The sequence below is a fragment of the Branchiostoma floridae genome, chromosome 4 (genome assembly GCF_000003815.2).
Source record: "Branchiostoma floridae strain S238N-H82 chromosome 4, Bfl_VNyyK, whole genome shotgun sequence".
Classification (NCBI taxonomy): domain Eukaryota; kingdom Metazoa; phylum Chordata; class Leptocardii; order Amphioxiformes; family Branchiostomatidae; genus Branchiostoma; species Branchiostoma floridae.
Genome location: NC_049982.1, coordinates 9581240 through 9592848, shown reverse-complemented (window position 1 = coordinate 9592848; position 11609 = coordinate 9581240). Strand labels below are relative to the sequence as shown.

Here is an 11609-nt window from a genome sequence, read left to right as displayed (position 1 = left end):
CTGCTGGCGCCGCTGCTGATGACGACAGCCTCATGGCAGAACTGGACGAGATGTTGAACAGCTGATCATCGTCAGGAATAATGACTAAGAAAATCAGCTTTTTTTATATTTCTTTATGTGGTGTCTAGTGTTTAAGTCATGGATTTCAATGTACATATTGTGCCATTGTGTGCCATCTGATGTATTAGCTCATCAACCCAAACTCTGGGTAGTAAGACTGAAGATACAGATACTCAGTTGTAGTATGTATTTGCACTATTGTTTAGCAGCTTGGTCATAAGAAACATGTCACCAGTACTTTATAATATGTATGTATGTATGTATGACATAACTGTCAGTGGATGCACCATATGACAAGACTATTTTTGCGTGCTCCTTAGAGATTTACTGATACCAAGTGGATATCCACAATACGAGAACATAGACCAAGGATACAACTTGGGACGACCCACAGTTTTTCAACAACTTCGCTCATTCTGTTCTAATCTCATGCAAGTTGTCATGTTAGGTTGGGTAGTAATATTTTTGTCCAAGCCATGTTAAGTTGTTTGTCAAGTACTGATTATCATTATGGAAGAAGGTTTAGTTTCGTGGATATTGACAACTCAGTACATGAAAAGACTTGGTGACTTAAAATACAAGCAAATCATACAAGCAAGGGAATTCCAGTTATACATGGCAATGTCATTTGGACTGCCCAAAAGTATTTTGCTCAACCTTATGGCCATTTGTGAAAGTGTGTATTCTGTTGAGCATGGAACTTCATATGGTTTTTAATTTGCTGTTTGAAAGTATGTTACCATCAACATGGCAACTCAGCTTGTGAATTTAGTTACTTCTTACCATGGGATTGCAGTTATCCATGGCAATGTCCAAAAGTATTTTGTTATTATACCTTGTGGCCATTTTTAAAAGAGCATATATTCTGTTACACACAGAAAAAATTCTTGAAGTACATAGATTGCTGGGTAAACATGTGGCAATGGTTTCATGAATGTGGAGGTAGAATTGTGATTAGAAAATCACTTGTTTAAGGTTTTCAAATGGTATCTGAAGGGAATATGCTGCTTATAGAAATGAAGGCACCATCTAGATGCAATAGTAAACTGTCCTCATACACCCAGATACTTGTACCATGAAACAGATGCATCTTGGTACCATGTGTATATAGAGTAAACTTGGTACCATCTGTCATAAGAGCTTGATATTTTTCTTACATATCTCATGAAAGAATGCAGGGGATACCTGATAAGCTTTATTTAGTCCCCGCTACATAACCAGCATGTTGTTGAAGAGTTGACATTTTCATAAGACTCAGATGTGATATAACCACTGCCATATTATACTTAATTGCTATGCTATATTTTGTTGTGAACTATTCTGTGACCTGATTTGTGTATTACGCTCTATACAATGTTTGCATCAGTAACTTAGTTCACATTGTCAATGACCAAATACTGAAGACAATGGAGATGGTATTACTTTGTTAGAATTTGGGTGCCAATATGTTTTATGGGAAGTTATATTCTGCAAATGTCATGTACTACAGATGTGAAACTTCATGTATGATTCTTAAAAGAGTGGTTCAGTAGGTTTGTAGCCAAACGTGAAAAAGACAGGATCATTACAGATTCAGGCAGTGACACTGTAAGTTGAAAATTATTTTTACCCAGCATCCCTTGTGTCAGGGATATGTCAGCCATTTCATAAAAAGAAGAAAAACTGGGTAATTGATGCATTGCACACTTTCAGATGCTGATATCATTTGGCCTGTGGCTCTTCTGTTTCCAATGATACAGAAAGTCAGTCAAGCCACAACATGATGTCAAACAGAACAAATTCAACTAAGTTACCACTGGACATTTCCAGGCCAGAAGAAGTAACATTAACCTTTTAACCAGTTTTCAAGGCACTTATGTCAAGACAGGAGTGACGTTCCTCAACTGAGTTGAAGAAAAAGGTTCTCTTGTTTAAGCTTGGAGAAGACATTTGTTCAAATTCTGGAACATATTGAAGGGATACGCAAGAGGACTGCTGTACATGTGTTTGGGATGAAGATGACTTTGATTTCCTTCTGTTGAGCAGAATGGAGGACCTGAATATAAGTTGCCATGGTGATTCCTGGACACAGGTCTCAGTGCTGACAGCCAACAGCCACTCCTGACGGGTCCAAAGATTGTTGACACTTGAAGAAACCATCGCAACCAAGACTGAACTACCATGAAAGCCAGATGATCAGTGTCTCTGAGTGCAGTGCCGCCTATGAAGACTCTGATGGCATATCTTCACAGTAATGAATGTCCTCAGAACAGAACTGACATGGCTTCCGAGCCATAAGATGAACTTTTGAGGATTTTGCTTGTTGAGTCTTGCATCTCTAGCACTTTACATCATTGTTTTGAGGAACGAACAGAAGTACTACCCGTTTCATCCCTCATGGCTGCAATTAAAGATATCGAGACATCAGAGTTGAATATTCACCAAGGAATCCAAACAGGTACAAAACAAGGAAAAAAGGCTGAAAAGAGGCTGGAGAACATACTGTTTACAGTAGCAATGGGTGGCAATCTGTTCTTTGTATGCAGAAACCTGGCTTGTTCCTTTAGTCCACCCACAAATCTGACACAATCTTCCACCAATCTTGACAAGATGTTGGTACTACATACATGTTGGGGTAATGGGTCTGACAATTCTTAACACGTCAAGGCAAGGTTGTATGCTACCTGTCAACCCCTGCAGTTCAACCCTCCTACATTGAAAATTATGTGGGTTGTTTTTGGCCAAAGGAAATAAAGAGAACGTCAAAAGACCATCATTAACCTTGCAACAGCATACTAAAGCCTTGTAAACATGGCCTCTTGTCCTTTCAGCCATCCATCTTGTCAGAATCTCAGCTTGAAAACCTACTGAACCACCAGGTGTAGGGAGACATACATTTATCATGCTGTGTTGCAGAGTTTATCATTAACTTTTTTTTATGATCTAAATGATCTTTTATCAATGTGTAAGAAGAAACTGATATTCCATTAGTGGCAGTGAGAAAACATTTGTGCAGTATGAACAGTGTTTGTTCACCTTGTAAATATATACTTCTACTAAAGTGAGAGATGGACTAATAAAGACTGCTGCAAATTTGAACACTTGCTAGTTGCTTTTTTCTACTTGGGGAAATCACCTTGTAATTTGCATTATTCCAGTACAGTATGAAAGTTGCTCAAGCAGCTGGATAGCACAACTTTTTAACACAATCTCGCCTGGATTTGGATATCTAAATACAGTGACTTCATTCTGTGTTGTTTTATAGCCTCCAAGCAGACCCTATGGTGCCTTAAGAATAAGATACATGTAGTATCAAAGCTGGCCAAATAGTATACCCAGCACCATGTTTGACTCCCTCTGCCGGCTCTACTCCTTGGCCAGCTTTGATACTATCTTAGACACCATAGGGTCTGCTTGGAGGCTAGTAGTTTTCCTCGATAACTGACAGCAGTAACAGTACGAAAGAGACAACAGTTGGCAGGTAGGAACATATGGATCTTTATTTCCAGATCATGTCTAACGGTACGACTTCTGGTAGCGTGCACGGGCACCAGGACCACCGAACTTCTTGGGCTCTCTGCGGCGAGGATCGGCGACCAACAGCGTCCTGTCGTAGCTGATCAGGATGTCCTTGATCTCCTTCTTGGAGGCCTCGTCAACAACTGGACAGAAAAACAGACCAACATTTTTGTTAACATTTCATCATCATCATCATTTACAACTTTAAAGCAAGTATAACTATTGGGTTTTGCACTGGTACAACATAATTTAAATTGACAAATTGAAAGGATGATTGAACACTGGACTAAAAGGTGCACAACATTAACAATGCACCAGTAATGTTAACAGGATTCATAGTGCTCTATAAATGCTGAAATGTTTGTGGTGGTTTTCGCGTTGCCAATTCACCGCGAACTTAAAACCACCGCGAACAGTCCTTTTCCCCACTACCGTATTCTGGGCAATTCTAAATGGGAGAATTCTAAATGGGAGACAACAATGCATTATGTAGCATCAAGTTCCTTCTAAACAAAATATGGTACTTACACTTCTGGTAGTAGGCAACAAGAGCCTTGGAGATGGACTGACGGATAGCTGGAAGACACAAAATATGACTATGAGGAAGGATTATACTTGACTAATAGTACTGTAGATTAACTCTACAACTTGTAGGAGGGACAGCATCTGCAGTCTTAAGAAAGATTACAATTGCAATTATTGATTTTTATTAAACAAATTATGTTTTTATTTTCTTAACAAAGGCAAAAATAGTTAAATCCAAATCTGGACAAGCCTTCAAATACATGTACAAGAACTTCCCAGAAATCTTCTATCTCCATTCCCACAGCTCTATTGGCCAAAATGCAACAGACATTCAATAGGGACTTAACCAGGAAAATGCAAAATTGTAATCAATGCAATGTAATGACATGTGCCGACATAACTGACAGAGCCAGGTCCATCATTAATTTGCTTTATCTACAAAACATACATCTCAAGACCAAGTTTGAATGTAATATGAGAGGTATCCTCACCATAGATCTGTGCCGCATGACCACCACCCTTGACACGGACGCGGATGTCCACGCCAGCAAAGCGATCCTTACCCAGCAGTCTGATGGGCTCCTCCAGCTGCCAGCGATACAGAAACACTGTTAATCTCTGACTCAGACCTTCGATACTTTGTTTCATCTGAGTATTCATTTGTTTACCAGGGTTCTATACAACACTCTGTTGTGAAGGCTTTCACCGGATCTTTCACCTACCCTGACACTGTGAAGACAATTGCACTAAGAGGTCACAGCCTACATTTTGGATTAGCAATTTAGCACTGACGAAAAACATTGTGTACATAATATACAGTACATTGGCAGTATTGGCAGCGATTAGTGAACTCGCAAACTGTCGCAACTTGGTCGCAACTTGAACTAGTGCACTTGCCAAGTTGGAACTTGGTCAGTGATTCCCCTGTGCACCCGGCCGGTATGTCTTCTGATCAGCATGTTTTGATTTATGGTGTTAACAGAGACTGTAAATGTTGTTCATATAAGAATTGTATTTCAAAACTTCGGGGTGGTATCATATATTCTCGCAATAACAACATTTACTTTGTAGTGTCATAGCGAAAATTGATTTTCGTGTTTTTTTACGACACTCCATTCACAGCCTCTCAGCTGTGGTCTGGCTAAAATGCTCCTCAAACGCGGGACTTCCACTTAACATCCTATTTAAGGTACTGTAAATGCATTTAAGTTCGCGGGGATTTAAGTTCGCGGGGCTTTAATTTCGCGGTAGCGGAAAAAGGACTTTTCGCGGTGGATTTAATTTCGCAGTAACACCATAGACTGCAGTCTAATACCACAATAGAAAAATATTTGCGGTAGTTTTAAGTTCGCGGTGAAGTGGTCAGCGCGAAAACCGCAAACATTAATCCACCGCGAACATTTCTGCATTTACAGTATGTCCATAGCCGAAGCTAGGTACTCATTTTTCAAGTCATGTAAAGTGCCTTTCCCAAGCCAGGACACAAGATCTGTGACATGGCAGGATTTTAAAACCAAGACTTCCTGGGTTCTGGGTCAAACATATAGTGCCACATGACCCCACACCCTTAAAACTGAATTTGTTTCTGAGAATTTACCTTGTACTTCAGCATGGCAGGCTCCCACAGCTGCAGGGGGTGGCCGTTGATTTTCAACAGACCATTTCCACGCTTGCAGTGAGCTACGGCAGTGGCGGTTTTCTGTGTGCAATAACAAACATCACAGTGTTACTGTTAGGCTTGGTAGTTTGGATGAACATTGTATACCAAAAAAATGCAAACACTTTGTACTGTGCTGCTAAGTTTGCACAATTTTAAGAGTAAGTCTCAACATATTTTGGTGTACACATATTACAAATCCCACATGTCAAGTACTAGTACACTGTTAGTGTAATATGATTATTTTCCAGAACGGCAGAAGTGTAAACGAGTTCAGACCTAGTTCATATGTTTCCAAGTGCCTCAGTTTCAACTAAGTACTTGCAACATTTTTTGCGATAACACACTGTACATATGTTGTGTCTTATATATCTTTGTCTAGTATACAACAAACCATCTAATACAGCGTGATACATAAATTGACTATCACAGTATCAGCGTGTATGGCCATGTGTATAATTTGCCCCCCTCCCCACTATCTAATAATCGTATAGCGGCAACACATGTCCCAACTTTACCTTCCGTCCGAAGACTTGAACCGACTGCGTGGGTCCTTTAGCTGGCATCCTGTAAAAGAACATATATTCCAGGTAAGTACCATGCCCAACATTTGTACACAAAAATCTTTATTGGGAGAAAAAAAAGGTAAATATTGCCTTCATACATTTAGACCAACCTCCTCTCGTACGGCGACTATGGGGAAAAGGCCGATTCGGGGTTTCCTGGTTTGAAATGGGGGGCGAAATCTCGCGTAATATCGCCGTGCCTTATTCTCGCGAGATTAAGGGGGTTGAGCTGAGAGGAGCTGAGAGAGCGGATCTCATGACAAACTTCTCTTGACTTGACTTGACTTGCATGAAGTTGCATGGGATATTTGCTTTTTCAGAGATAATATTTTTGTTATTAAATGTATGAGATTTATTGTGTTAATACAAAATGTAGACGTTATCATTAAGATATTCGATCAATCAATGACAGTGCTGAATGGAAGTTCTTTCCAAAGTCAATGTGCTCGGTCTAAAGTTCCGAGACAGTAAGTTGAGTAACAGTTACCAAATGAAACAAATAGTGGAGAGCAGGATTTTGACAATGACATCAACAGCTCTGTCTAACGTTCAACTGAATTCCAACAAATCTGTGGTATGTTCCTTTTTGTTTCAGTTGCTAAGTAACAAGATGAACCGGCGTGGAGTCACAGACGATGTGCCTACGGGGTAAATAAACCCCCTGTGAAACGATTGTTGGTGATCAGTCACTGATCACTGAGAAATAATTCAAGGCTAGGTTCTATTTTCTGGTTGAAACCGTGGATCAAAGGCTCAGTTTTTAGTCATGTATATCGCTTCCGGTCAAATGCCCATGGGCTGGGAACGGGATCAGGTTGCTACATCTGCAGAGATCCGCTTACGATCTTTCGGGAATATCCAACGGTTCTCTTCATTAAAAAAAATTTTGGCAATGTTTGGGGTGGAGATTTGATTTCTGAAATGGGTGTGCTTTTCCTCCACCCGTTTTCATACCAAAGTGTCTTATCATGATATCATATTTACATGACGGTATTGGGTCGTAACTCGTAACGACTTTTGAACCGGAGTCCCACCCAGCGCCATCTACAGTATCATCCCTGATTTCAAGGACCATGGATGGTGTCAAAAGCCGGCCCCTGAAACATGCAGTGAACAGCTTGGAGCTGTGAAGTATACAAACATCTCAAGTGCGTGCCCCGGGAGCGCCCATGCGCGCCGCTTGTTTGGGCAGACGGATTCTGTCCGACCTTGGCTCAGGAAGCAAACTTTGGCGCGCCCGAATTCCGCACGGTCTGATCTGACGTAGGGGCTCACGGTTATCTTATTAAACCTTGACGCGTCGGGACGCTGTCGACAACCAGTGAGTCATTTGAGAGACCGAGGAACAGAGCAGAACTACAACAAGATGTCTGACGGCAGGAACCTTTCACCAGAGCAAAAGGTTGGTTTCGTTATTTCTTTCAGCGTTCTTAAATCTTTCTACAAGACTCAAAGGAATGCGTAATGTAGTTTAGAGTAGGCGGCTACTGCGTGCATCAGACCAACGGAGCGAAGCCAAGGTCTAAGCTGTGACACATCAAAAGTGTTTTCAATGTCGTTTTCTATAACAACAGTGTCCGACAAGGCGAAGACTGTGAGGTAGAAATGACATGTAGGGAGGCAAATTTGCACAGATGTGTTTTTGTCTGGGACGTTTTCAGTCACCATCTTGGTGCCTTCCGGCACAACGGCAGCTGCAATGCTGCGTAGGCCACACAAATATGGTCACTACAGATCAAAAACATTTAGGGAGGGACCCGTATTCATTTCGCCAGGGCTTTCAGGATACTTATAGGTCTCAATACTTGGTTTTTACATTTGAAGAATTTCAGACCGTACGCTCTACTTAAAACGCGGCATTTCCAACTGAAAGGGGATGATCCTCTAGTTGCTGACACAAGATACATGACATTTAAAAGACTGGATAACTGTGCACCGTTGACAATGGAGAGTGAAACTAAAGCTTAAGATGACGAGCCAAACTGTAGTGATACTCAAAACGACATCCCAAAAGGTGTTAAGAACGAGGAATAACCCTAAAGAAAACCGTCGGAGTTTATAACCTGCCATCATAACCGTTGTGACCCGACGATAACTCTTTTCTAGAGGTTTGGAGTACGGTTTCGTCTAACCAAAACAGACGTAACCCAGTTCTCATGCATCCCTTTTAGTCTTGGCCCACGGAGGGGTCACGTTTCCACAGTCATTACAAAAGGTACACAGTCATGAAGAATTCGTTAACACCACTGAGACTTGTTTGCCGCATTGACGGAATACTTCAAGCTCAGCGGATAAAGGTGATCGATACACGGTTGACTTGACAAAGGATGGACCACCCCCCTCCCCGTCTTTCAAATTCGTCGGAACACCGTGTTTATGACACTTGTATTTCTATTTCATCCTAACTAGAAGTTACAAGAGCAAAAATGTACCAGCACTTTGATATCATCAGATTATATACTTTTAGCAAGTCTGTTTTCTCTAAAACTAAAACAAGCGAAGCTTTGTGCATCTACTAAAACACTCATACTGCACCCTCTCCGGTGTAAATTGTGAAATGAAAACAAAATCAGTCATGTATCCATTTCTTTACGGTAAATATATAGTCGACGTCTACAGCATTACATAACAGTATGAACAGTGATATCATTTTATTCATACTCGAAGTCGTCGTTACATTTATGACCGCATCCTCCGTGACACTGACGAGGTCACCACTCTATTACCTAATGCCCTTGTTCACTCTATCTCTAAATATAGATTACAATCCAAAACTGTCTGACTAGGCTATATAAATCCTTTCCCAGTGAGGGACGTACCGGAAATTTATTGAACTTTTAACCCTCATCTAAATTTCTCTCAGTCCAGTTCACGCCTATTTCATGTTTGGAACTCTCAGTTTGCCCTTAATTCTAATTTTAGAGAACCTTGTATCTATACTCTTCATCCGGCGATGAATCTGTTTTTATCCCTTCTTTCTACTCCTGGTCCCAACTGAAGAAATAGTTGAGCAGTTGCCAGACACATGTTATGTACTGTTTCCTGTCAGCTGGGATATAGAGCGGGTAGCGAGACAAGAATTACGTCTAGAAGGCGTCATCTTTTGCGTGGCCTCGCTAGCGTGCCAAATTTAGAGCAGTTGTCATGCCCAGGGTGATGCCTGTGTTAATTTGCGCGTCTGTGAGTGAACTTAACTTCTTTGGATTGGAGGCTGCGACCGCCGAACGACCAAATATTTGACAGATTTTGAAAGATAATGAATTTCATATATGTAGAATAGAGTTTTTAAACTTTTCCTGTGTTTTGTTGTCTTTTAAATGATGCTTCGATATCTTGCATCGTATTCCAATTATGAAATCAAGGATCACACAGATGTGATTTTGGCCGCTGCACGATCGCTGTTTATGGGGGCTCGGTGGTTACTAGCAATAATTATTGTTTAAAAGTTTAAAGGAGAATTTTTTTATGTGTGCATAAACTTGTCATCCCACGCCCTAGGCTATCAAGGACCAGTCCCCTGTACAAGAAGGCGAGGTGCAGGAGGCGAAGTCAGGACTACAGTCGGGCAGCAGCAAGGCCGGCAAGTCGAAAACATGGCGGATGTTGGAGGAGATGGGAGGTAAGTACAGACACCTGTCAATATAGTTAACGTTACCGTTAGATGTGTACGTAGTGCAGACGATTTAAGATGAGGGTGCACGTGTAGGGACTGAAAACGTTACATTCTTCGAAATCGTTTCGTAGGTTTATCAAAGGAGATTCAAATGGATAAAACTTGTTTGTTTATCTCTGCAGTTTTATAGTGTGTGTACTATAGATTTGTCATTGGTAATCTTTCATACTTCAAATATGCTTAAAGTAAGTGTGTGTCTCATAATTGTTGTTATTGAGTTTCAGGTGATGCGCCATCCGTGTTTAACAAAGACAAGGCCACAGGCCAGGAGAGCGTGTGGAACAAGAATCAGCCCAAAGCCAACAGGTACAACACTGTCCCCATGCCAGGAGGAGGGGAGCCAACCTCGGTCTTCGGCAAGCGGAAGTAACGTCATAACAGCGGAATCCTGCAACGTTCACCCGCGTCCCGTTTGTAGAAACAAAATGTTAAGTCAAGGAAAAGAAGAAAGTTAAAACTTCTGCTGGACGGTATAAGTACGTTGATGTATGTACAAGAGCAATTCAGGGCCTAGTGTTAGCGCCCTGCCATTCTGTACATGTTGAGCACCAAATAAAACCATTATTATTATTATTTAAAGTGTAGGGGAGTAAGGAAAATTCAAGCAGCATTCAAGCAGATCTTGGGGGTAAGACTGGCTTTGGACAGTTACATCATATGAGAAAAACCGTGTGATTTTTAATCTCCATGATTTCAACTATAGCTAAGTCTGCATTTTTCGGCATCTTAAAGGACGTAATGACACAATGTCTGAAAGTGGCTCAGTCTGATTTCAAAGTGTCTGAGTGGGCGTTTCCGACGAAATCCAATACAGCGACACCTGAAACAAGTGGCAACAGTCTGTGTCTATGTTCTTTGACCCTCCCACATAAACATACCATTGCATTGGCCGGACAGTCGGCTATTTGTGTATTTTTAAAAACATTTATATTCACTAACACTGACAAGCGATTCAATGTATGAAGGTTAAGTGCAGGGTTTGGCAAATAATTGTCGAGAGGATAACCGTGAACAGCACACACCGCTCTGATCCCCAAAACAGAACGACCTACAAGTACGTTCTGTTATATACAAGTATATATATGGTTGTCCATTTGTTTGTGTGCCTCGACCTGAACTGGTGAACATATTCATTCCAACATTATCCAACGCTTCTTGTGACATGGACAATTAAAACTTTGTCAATTGTACGTCTTTCGAAGTACTATTTTCAAGTTATCATTTTTTTAATTAGTCGTTAAATCTTAAAGGTTATTGATTGATTTGATTGATCGATTAAGTCTGTCCGCTTTGTAAGCTTGTGTTGAGGAATTGATTACTCATCAGTTACACATCTAGGGGCCACGTCACGGTATCTTTAATAGCAGTGGAATGGGACACGGGGTCTCATTTGCATGATACTTAGATCTTTTAAACACTGCTGTTTACTTCAAAAGTAGCAATAATTTACCATGTACTTCTTACTAGTATTTCGTTCATCTCCAAGCAGATGTTGGGGGGGGGGGGGGAAACATCGTTACGTTTTCCTAGTTGTCTGGTTTTGTTACAAACTGGAGGCAATTTTGATGATTTTAACGGATACCTGCAACATCTGCTTGGAGAAAAGTTTTTCAGTGTCAATGAGACCAAG

At 40.9% G+C, this 11609-nt stretch overlaps 3 protein-coding genes across 5 annotated transcripts in view; 2 read left to right on the top strand and 1 right to left on the bottom strand.

Moving 5' to 3' along the window:
- Positions 1–2164, top strand: part of LOC118413551 (zinc finger CCCH domain-containing protein 11A-like) — a gene marked incomplete in the record, with an annotated part of 9983 nt that extends 7819 nt beyond the window's left edge. The window contains 1 exon segment of the mRNA XM_035817076.1: positions 2086–2164. Within this exon segment, the coding sequence (XP_035672969.1) occupies positions 2086–2164 (79 nt within the window).
- A 1349-nt stretch (positions 2165–3513) lies between these two features.
- Positions 3514–6525, bottom strand: LOC118413326 (40S ribosomal protein S16). 2 transcript variants are annotated; one of them, XM_035816642.1, is made up of 6 exons: positions 6405–6525; positions 6259–6307; positions 5681–5782; positions 4575–4671; positions 4087–4134; positions 3514–3701 (listed from the first exon to the last, which is right to left on the bottom strand). In XM_035816642.1, coding segments are annotated over exons 1-6 (444 nt in total). In that variant the 5' UTR covers positions 6407–6525; the 3' UTR covers positions 3514–3555. The 2 variants fall into 2 exon arrangements, with proteins under 2 accessions (XP_035672535.1, XP_035672536.1); XM_035816643.1 differs by having other exon boundaries at positions 6417–6451.
- Positions 6526–7381: 856 nt separating this feature from the next.
- On the top strand, positions 7382–10896 carry LOC118413325. 2 transcript variants are annotated; one of them, XM_035816639.1, is made up of 4 exons: positions 7382–7708; positions 9805–9925; positions 10204–10455; positions 10559–10896. In XM_035816639.1, exons 1-3 carry the CDS (start codon positions 7673–7675, stop codon positions 10347–10349), a joined length of 303 nt encoding a protein of 100 aa, XP_035672532.1. In that variant the 5' UTR covers positions 7382–7672; the 3' UTR covers positions 10350–10455; positions 10559–10896. The 2 variants fall into 2 exon arrangements, with proteins under 2 accessions (XP_035672532.1, XP_035672533.1); XM_035816640.1 differs by lacking the exon at positions 7382–7708 and adding an exon at positions 9374–9486.
- Positions 10897–11609: the final 713 nt, after the last annotated feature.